This window comes from Chenopodium quinoa, unplaced genomic scaffold (assembly GCF_001683475.1).
Source record: "Chenopodium quinoa cultivar QQ74 unplaced genomic scaffold, ASM168347v1, whole genome shotgun sequence".
Classification (NCBI taxonomy): domain Eukaryota; kingdom Viridiplantae; phylum Streptophyta; class Magnoliopsida; order Caryophyllales; family Amaranthaceae; genus Chenopodium; species Chenopodium quinoa.
In genome coordinates this window covers 3,171,020-3,196,094 of record NW_018743391.1, presented here as the reverse complement: position 1 = coordinate 3,196,094, position 25,075 = coordinate 3,171,020, and the positions used below count along the sequence as shown (strand labels likewise).

The window sequence follows — 25,075 nt, the reverse complement described above, 5'->3', positions numbered from 1 at the left end:
TTTCTATGCTTCCATTAAATCAAAGGGTTTCTAAGAATTACATTTTACTGAAATACATTTAGATATTAATGGTCAAAATTGTGTACTTGTAAATGTACGAGTATCAATTAAAGTGAAGCATATAAAGGAAAACAGATGTATAATTGTCATTGCCTTGAGCCCTTGACTCCCTTTCTTCTTTATTGTTTTCTTCATTTAATGTTCATGTAACTAATATAATTAAACTTTCATAATCTTCACTATGTTTCAAACCTCACGCCAAAAGTACAATGTATATATAGATGAATAGCAATAATTAGAAAGCCCAAATTTTGGCTAATTTTCTCTTGGTTGAAATATTTACGCAAATTTATGTCTCTTTCTTCTCTCTGATTCCTTTTCTAACCAAAATGTTGCCCAAGACCTTGTAGCATTAGGCTATAGAGCCAAAAAGTTTTGGCTTCTGATACCACTTTATAAAATACATCTTTAGCAACTAAGCTAGTTAACATCTACAACAATCAAAACCCTACATTTATTACATAGTCGAGCAAATGGCGCAGTGATGCATAAGATGAATTTGGCAATGAGCCAACACATACCAAAAACTTAGGTCATTAACCCATGAGCAACTCATTATTCAAATCTCAACTCCTACTTCTCATGGTGTTTCATGCTTAGCATAAAAAAAGAATCAAAGATAATCCATAATCTGGAAATGTGTCTTCTCATCATCATAATTCGTAAAAATTGCAAGTTTAACATAGGATACAACTCAAACAAAGTATACAAGTCGAATCCCACCCACCTCCTCTATATCATGGGAAACCATTCATAATCTATGAGTATTATTTTTGGAAAGGCGGCAACTTTTTTACAATATTCAAATTTAGTACTCCATGTAACTATGTAAGATGTACGGAGTATATAATATTTATCTAAGGGAGTATTATTTACAGATAAACACGCCAAAGGGCACCAACAGAGTGAATCTGAAATTATATACTGCAACATCATTAAAGAATACCTATTCTGCAAGATTTATATAAGAATACATATATTCATATAACTTGCCTTCAACTTTCATATCTTCACCTAATCACCTCACAAATTTGCAGCATCACTCTACCACCAATAACATCTTGGCACTTAATCACCAAGGTGGGGGATGCCGGATTATCAGCTGATTGTTATGCACCTGAAGGTCTTGAACCATCCCAGACTTTCTAATCTCTACATCTACATTAACAAGATAGCAAACGCAGGTTATTCAATCAATTTGTCCTAATAATAGCACACAAGCCCTTATCAATCAACTAGCTCGGAGACCACTCACCATTTGGAGCACAAGACTAAGTACTCTATAGTTAAACTCAAAAGTATTTGGTGTCAGTCAACATAGATGGTCACAACGTTAGAATACACAGATATGCAACACAGCAACAGTAATGGATCTTTTGGATTATGTGAATCTGAAAGACTATTTCATCTTCCATTTGGCAATTTAAGAGTTGAACCGTACTGGTTTGACTTGTCAGACACTTGAATCAACTTGGTATTAGGCTATTTCATTTTTTGAAAATAATAATAATAAAACCATATCAATTTCCAAAATGAAAACGAAAAGTTGAGTATACGAATAACCAAGTGTTGAGGATCCAACTTTGGTAAATGAGGTAAAATGACTAGTATGAGTAACAGAGCTATAGAGAAGTATACAAGTATTCAATACCTTGATGCAATGTCAAAAAGGAAGAATAAAAACTATTAAGACAAGAGAAGTGGATTGATGCATGTATAGCTTACCATCTTCAAGATTAATACTGCTCACAGTTGCTAAGGCTTTGGTTCTTGATTCTCAATTTCTTTAAGATTGATAAGAACAGCTTGAACTTTCTTACTTATCTGGGCATTGTGATCTTCAACATCTTTCATAAAAGCAAACAATTGTTCTTGGTACAAGGTGCATAAACGTTTTTCATTCCTTAACTCTGCAGTCAACTCCTGAATCTTCTTATCTTTATCATCCTACAAGCAACCGTAGAAAAAGCATAAGATACCCTATTTTTTACCAGCAAAATCAAATTTTAATAAGAACAGCATCAGGCATAACCGCATAACTCATTGTAGCATTTAGCCAACCAGTGAAATCGTACTCAATAATGAAGAGCATATATTAGGATACAATGTACACAATGGTTGTTCTATGTTGTAATCAAGGAAAGCACAGATTCTCCGAAGAGAATCACACAAGATGCTTGCATTAATAATACAGCGATTAGTTTCACTAAAACTTTGTTTAGCAGTACATCCTCAAATCCCAAACTTATTATGTCATTAAAGTTGTGGCTAAAATGAAAATGGGAAAACCCAAATCATTGTCAAATCACATGGACTCAACCTACCTCTTGCAATTTAAGTGATAATTACACTTACTAATCAGAAGTTCAGCAAAATCAACACACAAGAACTTAGACTACATAAACAGAATTCACAAAGCATGAGCTAGTGTAAGATATATCATCTTCTAAAATACTCTGTATATGCCAAATGAATAAAATCATATCTACAAGAGCAACATGACACAAGCATTCATGATTTCAAATGCAGCTCACAAAGAAAGAATAAGAAACAACAGAGCCATCCATCACAGCACATTAGTCTAGACACTCAGTGCAAACATTTTTCACCACCATACTTAAAAAGTAAACAAAATGTTAACCTATATGCAAAAACTCACCATTTTTTTCCGAGCTTCCCTTGCAGAAACCACCAATGGATGATTGTGATCTCTAACAAACCTCGTGACAACCCATTTCCCCAACTTATCTAATTTCACAAGAATCATGGCCTTGCAACCCCCTCGGGTGCTAGCCCTTGGTTTCCTGACCTGACCAAGTTTCCCACGAATGCTTAAACAATATCCCTCTTTATTACATCCAAAACGACGGGCCAATATCCTCCCATCAACCTCTGAACGACGACATGACATCACTCGCATGACAAATCCTACTTTCCTAGCATACTCATCATAGAAAACCTTAGCTGCCTCTTCAGAATCAAACTCCATACCTTCATATGGCTCAACGACGCCATCTCCTACACCTATATCCAATGATTCCCTAGCTGAATTCTCAAACTCACCAGCTTCTTCATCGGATTCCACTATCAAGTAATCATAAAATTAAGAATTTGAATTGCACTCAACCATGCAACTAAACCCCAAAATTAGTAAAGGACATTTATAGGATTGCACATGATTGATAAAATTATCACAAAAATAACCAATAATTGGATTATAATTGAAAAAATGGCAGTGAATTTGTGTAAGAAATGAGTAAAGTACTAAATCAAAGAAAACCAACAAATATATTCAAAGTATACATTTTTCACACCTTTTTTTTTGGGTGATAATACATTAATACCCACATTTAACTACTTTTACATATACGAATTCCATAATTGCAAATTTATGATACCCAGAATTTAGATTATCCAGAGTTAATAAGATTTGGGTAATTATTCTAAAAAACCCATGTAAATTAAAGTATTAGAAGAAAATCAAACATGGTTAAAATTATAGATGCGCAGTGAAGATGATAAAATTAAAAAAGCTAAAAGATGTTAATGGAGTAATAAGAAGCATAATTGTAAGAGATTGGTAACTTACTTTAGTACAAGAATGAAAATTTCAAGTCTTTCGGCTTCTCAGGAAGTATCAATGCAGAAAACTAGAAAAGAAATATAGAGGAAGAGAATAGAGAGGTAAGGTGGAAGAACAAATTCACACAAGACTGAAGAGTGAACAAATTCACCAAGGAAAAGGTGGTGTAAGAATTTTTTTTTTTTTTTAAGTAAAAAGGTATTACTTACTTTCCTTTTTTTTTTCTTTTTTTTTTTTTTTTTTTTGCTAATTTTGAACTTAAATCGGTATCTTAAGGCCTAAAATGGCCTCTCAAAACTTAATCGAATATTTTTTAACACGTAAATCGATGAAAAAGTCAAATTAGCTGTAATTTACGATTTATAAGAATTTTTGGGTTGCAATTTGCAATTTTTTTTAAATGGCTGCAATTTGCAAAATACTAACTTTAAATGGCTATAATTTGCAAAATACAAAAGTTTTTCTTAAGCTTTTTTTATTATTATTATTATTTATTTATTTTTAATCACAACCTAAAATTTATTAAGAATTTTTTTGAAAATCATTGTAGAAATTTGTAAAAAAAAAAAAAAAAAAAAGCTTCATTTTCTTGATCCCTTATATTTGGGATCATCATGTTTTATCAAAATGTTTGATTTCTTTTTCAAAGAACAGATAGCAATCAAATAATGGAAAATTGGGAAGGAGCCCTAAGAAATAAAGAGTAATAGACCAATTAGGCAATTAAGGTTTACAAGGTGTTTGATCCACACTATTTCAGCTATTGTGTTGCACTGCAATTAGCTAGCTCAGTAAATAACCAAAGGATTTGGTGAATAGAGTGAAAGTTTGCTTAGAAATAACTCGAGGAATGTTGCTTTTCTGTTTGATCTCGAGTTTCACAGGCAATTCAAGGGCCGATAAGTACACAGTATACACAACATACAAAGATGCATTTTTCTTTATCGAAAAGGGGAGCATGAGGAGCTCAGTCTTACAATAATCACCAGTTATAATGATGCAGAAGTGTTCCGAGCTATCCATGCTGTAAAAATGATTGTTAGCTTAAGAATCAACACAACTGTTCTAAAAAACATGTGGTCTCGAAAAAGAAAAAAAGAACTACACAATTTCAGCCTCATTTCATAGAATTTCTGCACACAAATTTCCAATGTGTTTAATCTTTGGATATCACCTACAATGTAAAAGTACGAGAGCAACAAATACTATCTACAGTTCTCTTTCTCTCTCGACTCAAACTCTCTAACACTGCCTACAATATCTTGAATCTTCTTTGAAAGACTCTGGTTATGTTCCTCAATGTGCTCAAACACCATTTCGAGATGCGTTTTGTATGTGGCAGCTCGCTTTTTCTCAACAGCTAACTGTTGGGATAATTCCCGAATTTTGTCATGCTCATTCTGCAAAATAGCACCTCAATGGTTAGACAAAGCACAACAGTTTCTGTTTTTTCTTTCTTAAGAAACTGAGACAAGTATTCGTAGTTCATACCCAGACCCAACAGTTCTTAAGATTTTTATCATAAGCCAAAAACATGACACTTGAAATGAAACAATAACTAAAAACATCAGAAGCCATCAAAACACCAAACATGAATCAGAGTTTAATTAGTGGATCCTTTTTATTACTTCTACTCAGTTCACACCTCACAAAGGCAGACAAAAAGAAAGAGGATTGGTTTATCAAAGACAAATAATATACGAAGATTCAGTACATGACAATTTCATCCAATAATATTGATCTTTTCACGAGGCCTCCGAGAGATCATATATACTGAACCCAAATACGTTAAGATTATCAAACACCACAGCCAACTGTCAGATAGAAAAGAAGTATTTTAAAAGCAACAACCCATTTTATATTTGGCAGCCTATGCTTCCTGGTAGCAAGTAGAAATCTAGAAACCTATGGGCCATGGAAGATATGAAAACAATTGGGCCATCAAATTTTTGTGCTATTTAGCATAGGTAAAAGATAAAACCTGTCATAGCTATATAACTTGCGCAACTACATGTGCAGGAGAACAAAAAAAAAAAAAAAAAAAAAAAAAGCCCAAATAGCAGAATGGCATAAATTGAATTTGGAAATGAAAAATACATTGCTCCTCAACCCAAAATTGCATATGATTATAGCAATGCACCTCCCATAAACACAACTCTAATATCCCTCCCTTTCCCCCTTCCCCCTTTTCTCAGGGGCATTACTTTGTTCAGACAACCAAAATGAATGCAACACTGTACTGTAGTAGCAGTTTGACATACTTGTCTTTATTTATTCTAAACTCATCCAACTAATGTTGCTGCCACTTAAAAAGATATCAAGAACCATCCAGAAATCATATGCTTTCCCGATTTTCACACCAAGACATATGAGATTCTTTTTTTCTACATAATAAAGATCATGAAGCAAATCCTAATTCATGCTAAACCTACTTTTCTTCACCTTCCATCTCTTACTATCCTTTTTCTCTCCTTTACATCGGATTGTTAAGGTGTTAATAAACCCTTATCCAATTGATGCCATATAATCACCACGTTCAGTGATTTAAACAATTCCAAGTAACACAGGCACACAGCACACAAGCATAAAGCAATAAGCAAAATGGCCATATGAAAAACACTTGCTCTGGCCTTCAGATAAAACACTATCATAACCGTTCCAAGCATATTAAATCTGTGGTTCAAACCTCATCAGATCTTTCTAGCGTATCTTAATACCAAAATTACACTTCCAAACAAAGAAGCCCAGCATCTGTCACAGATTTATTGGCAATTACATGGCATAAACCCAAGGACACTGGTAGTTACACAACTGTCAAGAGTCTAGCATTGATCTAGGCATCTGAAAAATCTTGTAGCAGTCTCAAATGGTTTCCGCATATAACACTCGAAATTGCTGCAGAAAATAACATGGCACCAATACAGTTCTTTGTTGCACAAAAAATAAACTATTATTCCACACAACCAATTCTATATCTCCAAAAACATTTTCCCAGAAAGGCCTTTCAAAATCAGATACAACTAAGAACCTACCATTTACAGCAACAAGACAGGCCTCAAGGCCTCAATTATGATAGCTAATGCATCTCCACACCAGACAAAAAGTAATGAATTTTATCGTTTATGTGACAGAAGAAAAGGAAAACCATTTACATTAGATATCTTCAAGAATACAAGAAGCTCATTACTCATTAGGACCCTCTTCCACCATATATCCTCACCAGTTACCAGTTTGCCACTAAACTTCCCACTCATTCTCCAAGACAGTGAAATACTAACTTCGTTCACAATTTTCTTTACATAAGCTAATTAAAGAAATTGAAACTCCTAGCAAAGTCCCACAAATTCATGGCTAACTTCCCAAATAATGACCAATCATAGCCTGCTTCAGTGCTGCAGCAACCTTCAAACAATCAACTTCGAGAACGGCATCTCAAACTCCATTATCAAAGGATATGCTATAACTTATCATGCTGCTCTTAGTTCCACGCTTCCACCAAACCAGAATCAGAAGTTCTGTCCCCTGATTTCATGTCATTCCAAATATTTCGTCCACAACTCCACATCATCTCATATACACCATATACTGATCTCCCTCAAATCCCAAATAACATTTAACTTTCAAGACTCTCAAAACAATCTTGTAAAAGGGAAAAAAAAATCTCAAAACAAGACTGCTCAAGGCAATTCTGAAAAATAAACAAGGGACAGAAAAACTACTCCTTCCAGCTAGATAATCAAAGCCACAGTTAGAACAAGCTCAATTCTCATCCAAACATTAGCTCACTCTAGACAAAGCTAACAATAACCAAAATGCATCTTGATAAAATCCAGCACAAAGTGAAGGTAATCAAGCAACAAACATCTCCCTCCCTCACCCCCCCCCCCCACCCCCACACACACACACACACACAAAATCCCCCTCTAATTTCCATAGAAAAAATAAAATTACAAAAAATAGTTAAGTCTTTGTTTCTAACTTTGCAAACCCTTGAACCAGATGAATACTTGAAACTTTGAAAGCAAACTTCCTTGAAACAAATGAATACTTCAGCACATGACAGAATAACTACTTCGAGAGCATATTAATCAGTGCCAATTGCCAAAATGTTTCTTTCAGATAATAATACTATTGCTACTTACAGATGATGGATGACATGCAGTAGATAGGATATCTAGATAGCCCCATAATAATGTATCTTTATTTTTTTTATTGAAACACCATAATAATAATGTATCTTACATGAATTAATTAGGGTGTTCTTACATCATATGATACCAAAATAAGCTAATCAAAAAGTAATGGCAATGTTAACAAAATTAAGGGAAATTCTACATGGTGGCCTCAAGAATTTCATGTTTCTACGTGGAAGACGAAGTTTTTTCCAACTCTCTTAAGTGGCCCCAAGGTTTTGAAGAATTATGCATAGTGCTCATTTTTTGATTTTTGGCTAACCTTTACAATTAAAATGGTTAGCCTTTGCTTTTTTTTTTTTTATTAAAAAGTAATTAAATTATATTTTAAAATAATTAAAAAAAGGAAATTTAAAAAAAAAAATCCCAAACCCACGACCACCCTCCCACCACCACGTCCACCATCCACAACCCCAACCTCCACCCACCTAGCCACTAGCCAAACCCCACTGCCACCTCGACCACCCTCCCTTCCCCAACCACCGTAATCCGATCCTAAACAGGCCAAACCCGTAACCCAAATTCCCAACCTCCACCCTTCGAAAACCCCAAAAATTGGCCGGAAAAGTCCGGCCGCCCCTCCCCCATACCTCGAATAGGTCAACGCTAGGGTTTCGTGTGTGTGAGGGGTAGCCGGACTTTTTCAGCCTCTTTTAGGGGTTTTCGATTGGTGGGGATTAGGGTTAGGGTTACGAGATTGGTTAGGGAAGGGGAAGGGAGGGAGGTCGGGGTGGCGCAGACGCCGAGGGAGGGGGTTCAGGGCACGCCGGCGCCGTCGGGGAAGGGGTTAGGCGCACCGGCGTTGGGGGCAGTGGGTACGGCTACCGTGGGGGAGGGGGGTTCAGCGCGTCGCCGGCTACCGTGGGTGGCTGGCTGGTGGTTTTCTTTTTTATTTTTTCTTTTAAATTTTTTCTTATTTTTTTGGGAAATTCTCTTTAGTAATACCATACTTTTTACTTTTCTCAGTGGTGAATTACAAAAAATTTTATTATCTTTGGTAAACCTAAGTTTTGATTACCAAAGATAATACTTATTTTAATTTAAACTCATTAACCATAGTTAGTTTTTATATATTTGTAAATAATTAAATTATTTTTATTTAATTAAAAAAACCCAACCCCACCCACTGGTGCCCAAGCCAACCCCAGCCCCCTCCCCTCCGCCAGCGCCACCGCACTTCATTGCCGACTCCACCCACCGTTGCCGACACCCAAACCCCTTAACGCCGGCGACCATCCCTCATCTCTGAAAACCGCCAGCCGCTCATCCCCCCACCCCCGAAAACCACTAGCCGCTCACCCTCCACCCTCGAAAACCACCAATCTTTCATCCCTCACCTCTGAAAACCGCCAGCCGCTCATCCCCCACTCCCGAAATTCGCCAGCCTTTCATTCCTTATCCCTGAAATCCGCAACCACACCTGGAACCCCTCTCCTTTCGGACTCCCCTTCCCCGATTTCCCAATTCCCTCTCCTTCGCCAAATCGGACCCAAACCCACGACCCAAACCACCATCGAAAATCACCGGCGAAAATCAGTACAAAATCATCGGTTTTTGTGGTGAAATTCAACGACGCTGCTTCGAGACGAAGGCCGTGGTTTTTGAAACCAATCGGTTTCGAAGGTGGGAAAAGCCCGATTAGCGTTTTTGATGGTGGGGTATTAGTCGGATGGGGGATTTCAAGGGTGGTTTCTAGGGTTTTCGGGGAAAAGGGAGGTGGGTTTCAGGGATAGGGGATAGGCGCGGCGGGCTGGGGAGGCCGAGGCGCCGGTCAGGGAGGTGGTTGGGCGCCGGAATGGGTTGGGGCATGGGGTGGGTTGCCGGCGCCGGCGTGGTGAATGTTGTTTGGGGAAGGGGGTAGGTTTTTTTAAAAAAAAAATTTAAATTTAAGTTAATTATTAAAAAAATAATAAAACTAACCATGGTTTATGATTTTAACTAAAAAGATGTTAACCATGGTTTAATATTAACTAAATTGCTTCATTAAGTTCACCATTGAAAATTATAATAAATTAAAGTTTATCAATGATAATAAAATTTTTTGCAATTTACCACTGAGAAAATTAAAAAGTTTAGTGTTACCATTGAGAATTTCCCTATTTTTTTTTTACTTATGGCTAACCAAAAGCTAAAAAAGTTAGCCAAAAAATCAAAAAATGGGCACTATGCATAATTCTTCAAAACCTTGGGGCCACTTAAGAGAGTTGGAAAAAACTTCGTCTTCCACGTAGAAAAACTAAAACCTTGAGGCCACCATGTAGAATTTCCCTAAAATTAAATAGATGAGGCGAGAAGCCAAGAACTTACCGGGTATTGCTCAAAGATAAGATCTTTTCGCCCCTTTCCTGGCGTTAGAGGATGAGTGTGTTCTTTTACACACTTTGTGATCACCCATTTACCGGAATTCATTTTCCTTACCAAAATCATTGCCCTACATCCAACCCTAGTTTCAGCTCTTTGCCTCACAACCTTTTCACGCTTGTCGGGCATCCTATAACCCTCTTTATTACAAACCAAGGCTCTGCCAATAGCAGTACCATCACGTCTTGACCGAGATAACTTGCTAACTCGTATAACAAATCCCACATGTGTAGCATATGTGTTGTAAAATGCATGAGCAGCCGCCTCTGACTCAAACTCTTGCCCCACAAAAGGCTCATTTATTGGTTCCCCGACAGGGATAACTTCCTTTTCAGATAACTCCTCATTCATTTTATCATCTTGGCTCTGTCCCCCTTCAACAGAACTTCCACCCATATCATTTTCATCCCCAACCCTGCCCTCTGTATCTGCAGAACTTCCCACCACTTCACCATCAACATCTCCATCAACCCCAAAATCCACTGCATCACAATCAACTCTCTAAATTAATAAATAACAAAATATAGACCATCTATGATGTAGAAGCGACAACTATGGCATAAATTATAAATATTTAAATTTAATTTAATTTCATCTAAAGATTTACAAGCAATTCGTTGAAACCAGCCAACTACAAGTCTACAATAGGAGGTAGGTGGTTCACTATGATATATACCTACCATCCGAATATAATTATTATATTGTCCTAATGCTAATTTCTAACAACATAGCATGAATTTACTCAATGACACTTAATTATAGTTGAGCCATTTCTAGTCTTGTCACTCCATCAAGGTAACACCGTAACAGCATATTAGGAAGCCTACAATGTAAAACTCTCTGAAATAAATTAATAAGCAGTACAATTTTATAGATATATGACAAAGTTTTCCGAGATATCCCTAATCCATGCAAACGACTTTTAGTTCTACTAGAGGGGAAAAGTACTCGATCACGATTTTACTAGCATATCTTCATAGTACTTCCTCCGTTTATAAATGTTCTTCGTACTTACCATTAAAAGAGAGTAACTTTGACTATGAGCATTCATCAATTTTTACATAATAAACATACACACGTGGGATCTAGTTAGATTTGTCACGAAACGTCAAACTTGGTTTCAAAATATCATCTTTTCATGATTTTATATAGTGCAATATATTTTTAAATATGTACAATGGCTAATCGGCTATTATGCTAAAAGCAAACATATACAACATTCAGAAACGGAGAGAGTACAAAATAACACCGACCATAACGACAAGACACAGGCTTTCAAGACATAAGCCCTCACCATACTTATAAAAATTAATTACCATCTCCCAACAATGAAGACAACTTATTAGCTCCACCATAAAATCATCATACACAAAGTCACAAACATCTTCTTCAACAAAAAATCAAATGCAACAATTAATGAAAAAGATAAATAAATTCCAGCAATCTAAAAATAACCCATATACCTAAATAACAAATACCTATATATTGATGATACTCATAATCAATACAGTTGCAAAACCCATGAATTTTTCATTACAGAATAAATTGATCAAACAATAATATGTACAAACCCAACAAGGCAACAATAATTAAACATAACATGAACCAAAATTACACAAAAAATAATATATATAAAAATAAAAATTATCGTATTATGAGCAGTAAATTAAAATATAATAAAGAAATTAACCCTAAAATAACACAAAAAACCCAGAAATTTGCAAAAAGTAAGAATTACTTACTAAATTCTGTGATTGAAAAAGGGTGAAGAAAAGATTGAAAATTGCGTGAGTCAACGAATTCAATGAAATCAATTCAAAAATTGGTTGGTTTTGAAGGGAAGACGTTGGATGAATTGGTTTAGAGAGAGAAAGGGAGGAGGTGAAGAGAGAGAAAACAGGGGATGTTTGGTCCTGAATAGCACGTGATAGGTCACGTGAGGATTGAAGCAGCCAGTCTCCAGCAGCCGTGCAAGTTATGCGATAATGGGGTTTTAAAAAAAAGGAAAAGTGGAACATATACGGATGATCGATTCACATTACTCGCAACAAATATTGATTTATTCACAATTGTTAATTTGTTTCGCAACATTACTCCAAAACCCCAACTCTAGATTCTCATGCACTTTTTTTTTTTTTAATGTAAGTTTAATAAAATAACTTCCAAGTAACTACATGCTACAACTCCAAATTAACACTCATCCATAACTTCCTTTACCCCAAAAGAAAAAAAAATTATAACTTTCACTTATACTATTTTTATCCCTAAACACACACATATCCCGTGCAGTAGCACGGGTACATTCTATTAAGATATAATCATTAAGTTAATTTTGAGATTTTTTAAATGTCAAAAGTACAAATCTTGTTTATAAGACAAACTCGTTTATTATTCAAATCGTTCAAGAAACTATCATTTAACAACTCGTTTAATAAATAAGCCGTTCACGAATTGTTCGCGAACATACAGCAGTGTACTAAATAAGAGCAACTACAATACGTTGGCTAATTTATTTAATAGCTTGGCATGCCACATCAACTTCTTAAACTACAACAATTCAAGTTATTTGTTACTAGTTGTAAATTAATTTATTTTTAAATTAATAATATTTTTTATCTAATAAATATTTGCCAAGCTAATTTGCTTGTCAAAGCTAATCAACAAGATGTGCAACAATGGTGTAGCTACTAGCTTAAGATTTTTAATATTTGTGAGCTAGTCTCTTTTTCCAACTATTGGAGTTGCTCTAAGCTGAGCTTAAACAGATTTTTATTCACCTATATTAAATGAATTAGTACATGAACAAGCTACTACTCGACTAGTACATTTACACCCCTAAGAAGGCATAATCATAAAGGTTTTATTTATTTATTTATTTATTTTAAAATGTAGTTATTGTTAGGAAATCATTGCCAAAAATGTGATAACTTTATAGTGATCTAATTAGGTAGATTGTTCATGAAGAGAAGTAATGAATTGATTTAATGTATGCATCCAACATCAATTGCAATCTAACTCATGGAATCCAACTCATTGTTGATGATGTTAAATTTTTCATTCTACTTAAACTCCAGTATTTGATTTTATACATCTTGATTATCAGTGTCGTTCATCAGTGTAATAGCTCAACTGCTCAAGTGGTTAAAGAGTAGTTTTTATAAGTAAGAGTTTAACAACGTATTAGAGAGTAATGAGAGTGAGGGATAGCTCAATTGGTTAGAGCTTCCCCTAATTTCAAAAGATCCTGGGATCGATTCCCACCCCGCCCTTGTGACTCTCTAAGGAGTCTTAGAAAGCATCAATGTAGTTGAAATTTAGTCTTATAAACAATTATTCCAAGCAGTCTGAAGCAAAAGACCAAGTATCTCTATTTTATAACAAATCAAAGAATGTATAAATGAAATTTGTTCAATATACATCATCCTACAAACATTTGCTGACAGCAGCAGTTTTTTTTTAATGACACAGAAGGTAAAGAATATACTATGTTACAAGATATCAGTACATTAAGATTAGACAAAATGACAAATGCAAATAGATCTAAATCATCTAATAGTTCTTCCAGATCAACCATGTCCTGTTAAAACGAGATTTAAAATGAAAATCAATGATGTTAGGAGAATATTGCAAAAACTGGATCACAAAACTATCAGGCCATACTGATTGTTTGCGCTTTTATTTCAACGCAACTTCATTCTGCTGGTGCCGGGTTTTATGACAGATATCTTTGCATTCTGGATTTGTTTGCTTGTTGAAGATGCAAAAATTCGAGGATGATGCCATTTTCAGAAAGCTCAAAGTAATCAAATTGCTCTTCCTGTAACAGTTGAGAAAAGATCAGGACTATCATGCCAGCATATTAGGAAGGAAGACCTTGTGCTGCATAAACTGATAAATTGGTCAGCACTAATTTGATCAGAGAAATGAACAAGTTAGGAATGTTACGAATGAATGTACATGCATCACTTCTTAGTTCATGGTCTATGTAATACAGCTCATTAACCATTTATTGAGTTTCAGTTCCAATCTACCGAAGGTTAAAACTTACATGCACCCTCAAACTTTGCAAATTTGTTTGCACATGCCAACACTTTGTAAGAAGACAGTCCAAGAACCTGCACTCTTTTACATTTTCCAGATTCACCATCACATACTCCAAGACGAACACCATTTCTATAAGAAACCAGTGTTTCCCCAGTATCCAATTGCAGTAGAGGCATACGATGAGAGTCAACCTGGAAGACATATTGCTTCACCCAAGAATCTTTCACACCATATTCCTTCATAAGCCAAATTTCACATTGACTACAATTTTCAGACATAGAACTGAAACACAGGCAAGAATTGAAAACACTCACTTCGGTGTAGAGCTCTCTCCTCATATCATCTGGTACAGGGACAAGCGAAAATTTTTCAGTTCCAACATGGAATGACCATAAACAATTGTCCCTATAAGAGTACCTATGAAGCGAACCATGAAGGAAAGCCCCACTCTTCCTGAGCTGAAATGTTGGAGCATCACCAACAGTTCTCCATTTATTGGTGCCGAGTGTCTGTATCTCAGCTATACACCTATAACTCTCCACTGTCTTAAGTATTCTAACAACTTTGAATTGGTTCGACACAGGGCAGCAGCCCAACCCATAAACCTCAACTGAACAAGACGGCTCACGAAATTGCTCAACAATCACCTGTTCGCTAGTTAAGAGATTACATACAATGTACGGACTCCATTGCCCCCAAGACTTTAAACAGATAACCCCATTGCATTCATTAACAACATACAATTCATCATGCGGGATGTTAATTATAGATTTGAACCTAATCAATGAATCATCACTAATATCAAGGTTTCCCATCTCATCAACCTTTGAGGATTTGTCTAAGTCAAGCAGTAAAAAATCTTTCCTGTTGTTATGCAGCTTACCATAAAGCAAGACAAAGAAATACGAACAAGAAGAACGAAAACAAGCGAACTCAGAACCAGTAATGATCTTATACCAATCTTTGCGAACAAGCTTACAATTCAGGCAAGCCTTAGTTGGGAGTCTTGACAAAATATCACACATAATTGAAGATGGGATATCCTCGAAAGTGGTTCGATTCGAATTCAATTCCTCTATAAGCTCTATTAACATTGTGATCAATATCAAAATTTCCAATTAATAAAGATCCAATTTCTCAAATATAAAAGATTTGGAAAAATGGGAAATATAGATAATACAAAAACAACAAATGGGTTGTTCAATAAACCTGCAATCCTTTGAATTTATGAAGCAATGAGATCCTCCAAAGTTTCCAATGCTCTGTAATCAAATACAAGGTTGAATATTTGATGCTGTTGAAGAACAGATGATTAGAGGCACAAATAGAAAAATAATAGTTCAATACATAGATTGGTTCAAAGTTGTGCAAGATTCTGAATATAATTTAAAAATTTCTAAAGGTCACTACTTTTTATCAAACACTTGGTGTGCATCTACAATTTCCATTTCTGGAAAAATATAATCTATCCACAAAAAAAGAATTGCAGCATATGATAATTTAGCAGCTTACCCAGTAACTAGCAGGTGGATCAAACATTTTCAGAGTTCATACACTCCAATCCATATGATTTAAGTGAAGCTTTAGATATTGGTTTTTTTTATTTTATTTTTTTGTACGGAGTAATAACCTAACAAGGGCATTTTGCTATTCTTCAAATTGCACGGTGCTATGTTTGGTAAATACGGAGTAACTTATTGGTCATTTCACATACTTAAACAACTTTAATCATTTTTTATATACCAATTCATTGAATACAATAAACTAATACTCTGTAATAAAATATGTCATAGCTTATTGGTGAAACATTTAATATAAGAGTTTGAAGTTGCATGTTCGAATCTTGTGAAGATCATACGCATGTTTTTAAGGATGTGGAGTTGGCTTGATGGTAGCACTCCCATCTCGTAACCTCGAGGTTACGAGATCGATCCTTGCCCCTAGCATATGCTGGAATTTCCCCCGCCCCCCGTTGTACCCGCCTTTGTGGCTCATATGAATAAAAAAAAAACTAATACTCTGTAATACTTTAGGGTTCGTTTGGCATCACTACGGTTTTCTGTTTTTTGGTTTTTTGTTTTTTGAAATCATATGATATATATCATATAATGAATAAAAAATTAGTCAAACTTATTAAAATCATGATAATTTTGAAAACTAACAACAGAAAAGTGAAAACACCTTTTTCTTGTTTCCTGTTTTTGGTGTTTGGTTTTCAAAAAAACTAGAAACTGAAAACAAAAAACAATGTCAAACAAGCCCTTAGCAAATCAGTTTATACTCCGTATAATTGGCTATTCAAAATCGGTTAAACACTATCAGCTTCAGATTTCAGCTTTTCACCGAACACAACACTTACTACCTCATTTTTTTAGTTGACATGTTTTTATATTAGCACTATTCACACACTTCTCTTTAGTCGTGTCTTATAATTTATATGTGTAGTGGTTATTGTATTACACTTAATTAGTAAGGAAGACCGTGTGTTCGATCCCCACAATAACAAACCTAACTATGGAATCATGAATCATCGAATTCGAATTAACCCAAAGGGTAAACTCGGTGGAACAAAAAAAAAGGAGTAGCATGTAAAATTTCCCTTTTTTAACCCTCTGTGTTCTCATTGACTGACTGAACTCAGCTGAACTGAACTGATGAATTGGAATGAATTGAATTTCAACCTAAGAGAATATACCTTGAATTTCACTTTTATGTACGCACCACACCTGTATCTCTCCTTCATTGTAGCATACTCTGTGTTCTCCATTGTTGCGGCTTCTGAACTTTCTTTATTCCATTGGGACTAATTCTGAGCTTCATATCTTCCATTGAAGGATACCCTGAGCTCTCTATTGGAACAGATTCTAAGCTTTCTCTCTTCCATCGAACCAGCTTCTGAGGTAACTTCTTTTTCTTTTTAAAATTCGAATTGTCAATTTCACAATCTAGGGTTTTGTTTCACACTCATTAATTTTATTGTCAGTATAGTTAATTTACGGAAGATTATTCAAGTATAGGTCTTATAATTACTGAAGCTATGAAAGATTATGACGAACAATTTGTTTTTAGCATTTTGTTTTGTGCAGTTTACATTAATATTCTTAATCAAGAAGAATAATTTGTGATTTTTATAGCATAATTTGATAATTGTGTTTAATTTGGTTGCTAATGTGTTGCAATTTTGGTGCCAAATCGAAATTACAACCCGAACCTTGATGATGTTATTGGAGCCTGACATGAGATTGGGTTTTTAGGCCCATTGAGCTTTGATCCTAAGCCTGAGCCGAGCCTACCGAATCCCGGTTGAGCTCAATACGAGCCGGCTGTTCCTATTATTCGGGCTTGGCTTGAAGCCTTAGCACCACTAATGAACCCAGTTAAGAATTGTGCTGATTAGCAAGGAATCAATACCATTGAACCACTTCAACCATTTTGTGTTAGGTTAGAAACTATGAAAATGCCAAAATGGGACTTTTCTCCCTGGCCAGGGCGGCCGCCCCGCCTGCATTAAAGATGGGACTGAGCAGGTTTAGATTCTTAATAAGAAATCGAAGGGTACTGGCTACTTCAAATGTTCAAATTTCTAAATATATTAGATGAGTGGGACAATATATGAAACATTTTGTAATCACAGAAGATAAATTTGTTTATATAATGCTTCACATCTTATCAAATGGAAACATGGGAATTTCTAGTGTTTCACTTTTGTATTCAGTTTTGTGTGTTGATCATCCTATCATTCTCGATGCAAATTAAGGTTTTATTTTCATTATGAAATTCATACTTTGGTTCTTCAACAGGTGACTGCGCTATACTGCAGTTGCTGATATCGTACTTCATAATTATACAATCTACCCAAACTCTAGTATCTCATAATATCCTGTAATTGATTACAGACTGAATATTGGTAGTATGGTCGCAAGAGAAGTTTGGGAGGTACAGGGATGCTTTGGAACATGACAATGCAGTAGATGGTGATACATTTTTTAGAATGGGAAGATTACTTGATTAGGACGTGTCCATTTTCCTTTTTTCACATGGCAAGTTCTTGCTTTCACTGCCTCAGACGGGCTGCTAGGTTCTCTGTGTCACTATTGAATTATTCTCAAATGGAATATCTTTCTCCTAGGTACTTTCTCCCTCTCAACCCTCATCCTTCAAAACGCATCACTCACTACTTTCTTTATTTCCTTACCTCTTTCTTCTCCATCCAGGTTGACAGTGCATAATCCTCGACTAATGTGGAGAGTTTGTAGACCAATGTGTTTTTCAAACCTATCGAATCACTTTTTAGCTTCTCGGAATCTCAGTTATGGCACAGTGAATTTGGTTATATCTCAAGGAAAACCTAAATTCGAAGTACAAGAAGTAGATCCTCCAAAGAAAGACAAGTGGAAGACGAAGAAGAGGCTCAAGATGCAGAGGTTGAGAGAGAAAAAAGAGAGGAAAGCAGCAAATAGGAGGGATCCACGGCGTCTCACTGTTAAGAGAAAGAAGCAAAAGTTTGCTAACGTTGAGGATAGGATCAAAGATAAGCTGGAAAAGGTATCCTTGTTATCATCGAGTATTGCGTACTAAGCTCTGCAAATGTCTTTCTCGTTCTTTTTTGTTGAATCTTGTTTGGTATGTGCATCTTTTGCGCAGGGTTTTTCATGTTATACTTCCTTTTGGTATCTTCTGTGTGGGTATAACCTTCTGAGTTTTTAGAGAAATCCATGTAGGATTTTTCAAGAAAATAAAAGTTTATAGTAAAAAAATTTCTATAAAATCCCTCAGAAGAACCATGAAACTCTTAAGTAGTATGGTCCACAATCATCGATATCAAATTGGTTGGCAAAGGTTTCTGTAGTGCATGTAGTATGTGATGATGAAGTGCCCTTTTTAATGTTCTTTCAATTTTCATGCTTTTTTTTTTTTACTGCATATGAACTTCCCTGCTTATTGGCTTTTTTTTACTTGTTAACTTCTTTGTCATTTGAGTGGTGTGGACTTCTACCTGGAAGATTGGTTGAATAATAAATTGATACTCCGCATAGATTTGTAATTTTAACTGCAAACTAATGCCCTATACCATATCGTATATCATCAATTTAAAATTTCAATTTAAACATTAAATATTAAATGAAGTAGTCAGAGAACTGGAGATTCCGTAGTTTAATAAATCTACCAGTGAGCCAGAGCCATTTCATTCAGAGTGGTACAGATGCTTTGGAAATTTATGATTTATTATTTCTGTGATTGTAAATTTTTGGCTGACTCCTTTTGCGTTAATTCATTTAATGATTTATAGAGACGACTGTTTCCTTCAATATATCTTTGCCTTTTTTTCCTCTTTCACCGTACAAGGTTACCCATGCTTTTCTAGATCAAAGAATATACATTTTTTACTACTTCCTCCACCCCAACATGAAGTTCCTCTTCCTAATTGGCGTGGATAATAAGAGTTCCCAAATGAATATATTTTCCCTTAGCATGCAAAACTCCAACCAATTATCGATGGGACACATTTGAGAATGCATGCACCTCTACAACCCTCCAAATGAGAGTGAACTTCAGTTTGGGACATCCTATAATAGTTGTACGGAGTATAACTTTATTTTAAGAGGTATAAAGAATTTTGTGGTTCTTTGTTTCTTTGACCTGGCTAAATATATCTTCATTGTCTTGCACTTTATTTGCACACTCTAGGTTCATTTTCTGACTGGATGCCCTTTCTTTGTTCTTCCTTTACCTATCCCTCCTCCAATCCTCCCTTCCTCAAATCTTGTAGAGCTGAGTATTGTCTTTCATACCTCTGGTCCCCCAACTCCATTTCACCTAGAGTCTTGGAAAAGTTCATGGTTGGACAGGAGTAGCTTATTCATTGGCCCTGTTTGGGAGAAAGCTGAAGCTGATTGAGTTAGCTGATTTTGACTAGCTGATTTTATTAACTGATTTGACTAATTTATTGTATTAACTGATTATATAAAAGTGTTTGATAAATAGCTGATAGCTTAAAGGTGATTGAGTATGTGAAATGACCAATAAGCTAATTGTGGGGTAGGTAGTTTAGATAGAATTTTAAATTAAATGAGGTTATAAGTGTCATTTCACAATAATTAATGAATAAGCTAATTGAAAAAGCTCCTAAAATGAGCTTTTTCAAAAAGAGTTTATTTAGTGGAATAAGCTCTTTCAATAAGCTTACTACCAAACACTTGTATTAGCTTGTTTGACTAGTCAATCAGCTAAAGTTAGTCAAATAAGTTGATATACCTCCAATAAGCTAACTACCAAACAGGGCCATTGTCTAACTTTATTTGACATTGACAGATAATTTCCTTTCTTTCATCCCTTGCAGGCAAAAATCAAAGAGGCTTTACTGATTGAACGCCTCAAAAAGTATGAAGTTCCGAAGGTTCAGGGTCCTGTTGTTCAACCACATAAGCTTAATGGCGAGGAGAAGTTCTATTTTAAGAAGATGGCTCAGAAAAGGTCTAATTATGTTCCTGTTGGTAGAAGAGGTGTTTTCGGTGGTGTCATTCTCAACATGCATATGCATTGGAAGAAACATGAAACAATAAAAGTCATCTTTAAGCCTTGTAAACCAGGCCAAATTCATGAATATGTGCAAGAAATAGAAAGATTGAGTGGTGGGATAGGAATACAAATAATCGGAGATGACACAGCTATATTCTACAGAGGAAAGAACTATGTGCAGCCGGAGGTCATGTCACCCATTGATACATTGTCCAAGAAAAGGGTGTGTTTCCACAACGAACATATTTTTATGCATTCTTTAAACTTTTTTTTTTTTTTTTAATTATCATGGGGAGTACTGGAGTAGTATATATCTACTGATCCCAGCGTTCTAGCTATATCATTATTTGGAAATTTATGTAGAATAGGTATGAACATATGAGGAATTTCAGCCGCAGATCTTCTCAATCTGACTAGGTTAAAAAATTTGCTACATTTTATTCCATGGAATCTTGAGAAGACAAAAACTAAAAAGATGTATGCAGTATGCATTATCATGACTCATGAGATATGGAAGATGATCTGGTACTCTTATGCAAGAACCTCAGAAGTAGGCTTTCATATTAGATTGGTGATTAAATATTTCTTAATTTTTCTGTTGCCAGGCCTTGGAGAAATCCAAATATGAGCAATCACTAGAAACTGTGAGACACTACATTGAAATTGCTGAGAAGGAATTGGAGCTCTATTACAGGCATATAGCACTGTATGGTAGTTCAGACAAGCAGAACCACAAAACTGCTCAAAATTCATCAGAAGATGCAGATGATAATGTAAATCTTCATTTCACTAAAAGCGAGACTCTTGAGTCTTCCCTCGATTCTGGCAATCCTCAAAAAAAATATGATTCCTCGGACCAAGAATTAAATGGTACTGGAAATGTGTCTTCCAGTGAGACAGAGCAAGATGATGACTGCATGTCTGATGATGATCTGGATTCTGCAAAGAGATAAATCTTTTCCAAAATGTAAGAGGCCATAGTGCATGATTGCATTCAGGATCCAGCTATAATCGCAATGTTGCAAGCTGTTATTCTGCAAGTTATTCAACCCTGATCATGCTTCCTCATGGTCAGTCATCATCTCATATTTATGGATTCCGGCTTAGGTAAATACTCTGTATATATACACCTAGAGCAAAGTTTTTCTTGGAACTGTTCACTATTTTTTCTGCATTTGTCAGTCATGTTCTTTCTTTGAAATGGCGCTCTTGCATCTGGATTAATCTACTTCTAGTAATTTGGACCAATACAATTCCTGAAATTTTTCTAGTGTACTTAGTATTTTGTGAACAGCAACTAATCTGATTTATTAATAAAATTAATGTACTACCTCCTCCGTTCTTTATTATTTGACCCGCTTTGAATTTTACACTATTCACCACCCCTCCTTTGACCGTCTTTTGTGAATAATATGTAAGGAAAAATATATTTATGTATGATCTTTTTGGATTCGTCTCAATAAGTACTATCATAATATTTAACTTTTATAATTTTTATTTATGGAGAATTTAAGTTATTGATCGTTAAAGTTTTGCATTGGCAAGCGTGATAAAAAAAACAGGTCAAGTAAAAAAGAACAGAGGAAGTATGTATAATCACAACATGCTTTGAATGATGCAAGCTCAATGCTTCTCTCATTTTCTTTTAGCTGGTTTTGCGTACAAGCAGAAATACAATTTTCTCCGTTCTGTTTGGGTATTTCTATCACTTCATATTTCAGTGTAATTTTTCTTTTGCAGTTAGTTTTTGTTAATATTCGAGCCTTTCAACTTGTATATGAATTTGGTCTATATAGAAGATTTGTACCAGACAAACTCAAGCATTTTTAGAAGCCAAGTGCTTCTTAGGAGATGACTTCTGAGTTCTGTGTTGGACTTTAATTTTCCAGAACTTCAAGGGTTCTAGATTTTGAAACCTGTGTCTAACCTGATTTGATCGGATCCGTTCTTAAGTAATCGACTAATCGAGTTCAATTTGAACTAATCAAACAAAGATTACAACTTCAGGTGTATCGTCATTTGTCAGTTGATATCGAAGAAAGTAGGCTCAACAAACTCTTGGGAAGATTTGATATAATAGTTCAGATTTCTTTGTTAATTTTTGTAATTGGTCCTTTGCACCAGAATGATTTGGTCCTTTATGCTAATTTTGAAATACTCTTGCCATCTTACATACGTATGACTGACCTTGTGTAGTGATATTTTCCTAACAAAACAATCAATAATCACACCCAAAAATGCAGATGAGTTAAGGTGCCGCTTATAAAACAAATAATAAAAAAAAAATTAATTTGTTTTTAGAAAAATAGAATATTTTTTTTTAATATGCAGGGAGTAAATGATTCATAATTTTTAGAAAATCTGATTTGAACATCTTTGTGTGGAGGTCCTTTAACTTATTACTCCTTACAAAATTGCAAACCTCACTTTTTAAGAGGATTCTTATGCTAATATTCAAGTCTAGCTTTTATGCTTTCATCTATGATCTAGCATGTTATACAAGTTAATAATACTTTTCGCGTTCTTTTTTCATTAACACGTTTTAATTTTTGGCACATGTTTATAAAGCTCCATTTATCTTTTGTGATTTAAGGTCTGTTTTCTTCAGCTTGATTTCCGTTCAGTTCATTTCCTAATTTTTTTTTTCTCTCATAAACAATTCAGTTCACCTCAATTCAATTTAGTTCAGTAAATCTAAACAAACCCTATTTGACAATTAACTTTCAGCTATTTGTTTGACTTGTTGATTGTAATTAGTTGTTTGTATAAAAAATTTTAGTTTGATCATATTTTGAGATAAGGACTTAGGAGGAACTTGATCAAACTCCAACACTTAAGTTTTTTTTTTTTTTTTTTTTTTTTTTTTTTTTTTTTTTTTTTTTTTTTATCTAGTGTTTGCGATGAAGGGGGTAAATAGTACTGATAATACGTGTAATATTGTATGCTTTATTTGATGTCAATGTAATTATGGCATGAGCTGTAACAGCACTTTATTTCAAGTCCATAAAGCCTGGCCTTTATTCTGTTTGTAGATACGGCAAGTTAGGCTTTTGGTGGACGGACATGCTTTGCCACATTAATTAACTTGTTTTAAGGAATCTAATTATCACTGCTTGGCTAATTCCCATTGTTTCCTTTGTGAAGTGTTTGACATCCTTTTTCTTTGTTTAAGTATTAAGCATTGAATATATTCTGGTAAATTGAAAATAGAAAGAAAAACTTTAGTTAAAAAAAAAAGGAACAAAACTAATATGTGTCACATAATGAATCAAAAATTATTTGGACTTATTAAAATCATGATAATTTTGAAAAATGGAAATATCTTTTTCTATTTTTGGTTTTTAATTAAAAAAAAAATAGAAAACTGAAAACAAAAAATGATGCCAAACAAACCCTAAGCTAGTGGATTTCAACTAAGAAGGGTTAAAAAAAAGTGCCACTTCTCCAAAACCTTATTATAAAGGGATGAAAAGGAAATATGGATCTTCTCCCTTCAATCCTTTCCATAAATTTTCTTTAGAATAAGAAGTACGTACAAAATAAAAGTTAGAACAATCTTCTTTCAAGACTAATCTTATTTTTCACCAACCTAAGTTTGGTCTAGTAATAAGATTATCACCTTCCAACTTTAAGGTTGGAATACTTTTGAGGGTGGAAAGTGGGATCCCTTATCCTTTCCCCTCACTCTCAAAGTGTTTGACCCATAAATATTGGATCAAAAAAACCGTGAGGGTTAAGTTACAATCAAGTTCTAACCTTATTTTTCATACAGCATGGCTAGTTCGTTAACTTTTTGCCATTTGTAACTCTTTTTCCTTCTATATTTGGACCAATATTTTGTTGTGTAATTCTAAAATTCTTTGACAAATGTTTATGAATGTGATTGCCCACCACTGAATAATAGGACCATTATTTTCATATATCATTGTCATATTATAGATATTATAGTATGTATATTGTCAGCTTTTCACCCATGATCCTTTATTTTTTTAGCTCCTGCCTTGCGTACGAAGGATTTTCTTTTATACTTTTCCACTTCAATTTGTCCCATTATTTCTAATCATACACTTTAATTTGGAGTTTTTGATAAAGATAAATAATTTTGTTATGGATTTATGAGAAGGTTGTAGATGTCAACATGCAATAATGCATCTAAACTCTAAAGACAACGGTTTATTTTTGTTTGTTTTGGGAATATTTGAGAAAGACCCTTTGTTCCAAAAACTTTTATAATCTAAAGGCCAGGTCAATTAAAGAAGCAATGAATATCTAATAAAGTATTTAATTTACCATCAAAGCCTCCAAAAAAGCATAA

At 34.7% G+C, this 25,075-nt stretch overlaps 3 protein-coding genes and 1 pseudogene across 6 annotated transcripts; 1 reads left to right on the top strand and 3 right to left on the bottom strand.

The window, feature by feature from the left end:
- Positions 1 to 800: 800 nt before the first annotated feature.
- LOC110738803 (protein FAR1-RELATED SEQUENCE 5-like) lies at positions 801 to 4,037 on the bottom strand. The gene is made up of 4 exons (XM_021919236.1): positions 3,650 to 4,037; positions 2,720 to 3,144; positions 1,786 to 2,007; positions 801 to 1,218 (listed from the first exon to the last, which is right to left on the bottom strand). Coding segments are annotated over exons 1-3 (618 nt in total). The 5' UTR covers positions 3,651 to 4,037; the 3' UTR covers positions 801 to 1,218; positions 1,786 to 1,815.
- Positions 4,038 to 4,553: 516 nt separating this feature from the next.
- On the bottom strand, positions 4,554 to 12,445 carry LOC110738802 (protein FAR1-RELATED SEQUENCE 5-like). The gene is made up of 3 exons (XM_021919235.1): positions 11,940 to 12,445; positions 10,144 to 10,679; positions 4,554 to 5,043 (listed from the first exon to the last, which is right to left on the bottom strand). Coding segments are annotated over exons 1-3 (732 nt in total). The 5' UTR covers positions 11,941 to 12,445; the 3' UTR covers positions 4,554 to 4,848.
- A 1,097-nt stretch (positions 12,446 to 13,542) lies between these two features.
- Positions 13,543 to 16,260, bottom strand: LOC110738801 (F-box protein At3g07870-like). 4 transcript variants are annotated; one of them, XR_002514663.1, is made up of 4 exons: positions 15,754 to 16,260; positions 14,246 to 15,535; positions 13,858 to 14,085; positions 13,543 to 13,774 (listed from the first exon to the last, which is right to left on the bottom strand). XR_002514663.1 is itself a non-coding variant. In XM_021919232.1 (3 exons), the coding sequence occupies exons 2-3, from the start codon at positions 15,333 to 15,335 to the stop codon at positions 14,057 to 14,059; spliced, it is 1,119 nt and encodes a 372-aa protein (XP_021774924.1). In that variant the 5' UTR covers positions 15,336 to 15,535; positions 15,754 to 16,260; the 3' UTR covers positions 13,543 to 14,056. The 4 variants fall into 4 exon arrangements, 3 of the variants coding, with proteins under 3 accessions (XP_021774924.1, XP_021774925.1, XP_021774926.1); XM_021919232.1 differs by having other exon boundaries at positions 13,543 to 14,085; XM_021919233.1 differs by having other exon boundaries at positions 13,543 to 14,085; positions 14,246 to 15,503.
- A 693-nt stretch (positions 16,261 to 16,953) lies between these two features.
- LOC110738800 lies at positions 16,954 to 22,191 on the top strand (annotated as a pseudogene).
- Positions 22,192 to 25,075: the final 2,884 nt, after the last annotated feature.

Coding starts and splice junctions, on each gene's coding strand:
- LOC110738803 (XM_021919236.1), bottom strand. Junction 2,008..2,719: donor GGGAAGCTCGGAAAAAAATG/GTGAGTTTTTGC, acceptor GGTTGCTTGTAG/GATGATAAAGATAAGAAGAT.
- LOC110738801 (XM_021919232.1), bottom strand. CDS start 15,335: ATGTTAATAGAGCTTATAGAGGAATTGAATTCGAATCGAACCACTTTC. Junction 14,086..14,245: donor TGCAAAGTTTGAGGGTGCAT/GTAAGTTTTAAC, acceptor CCAATTTATCAG/TTTATGCAGCACAAGGTCTT.
- LOC110738802 (XM_021919235.1), bottom strand. Junction 5,044..10,143: donor TTATCTTTGAGCAATACCCG/GTAAGTTCTTGG, acceptor GCTATTTTGCAG/AATGAGCATGACAAAATTCG.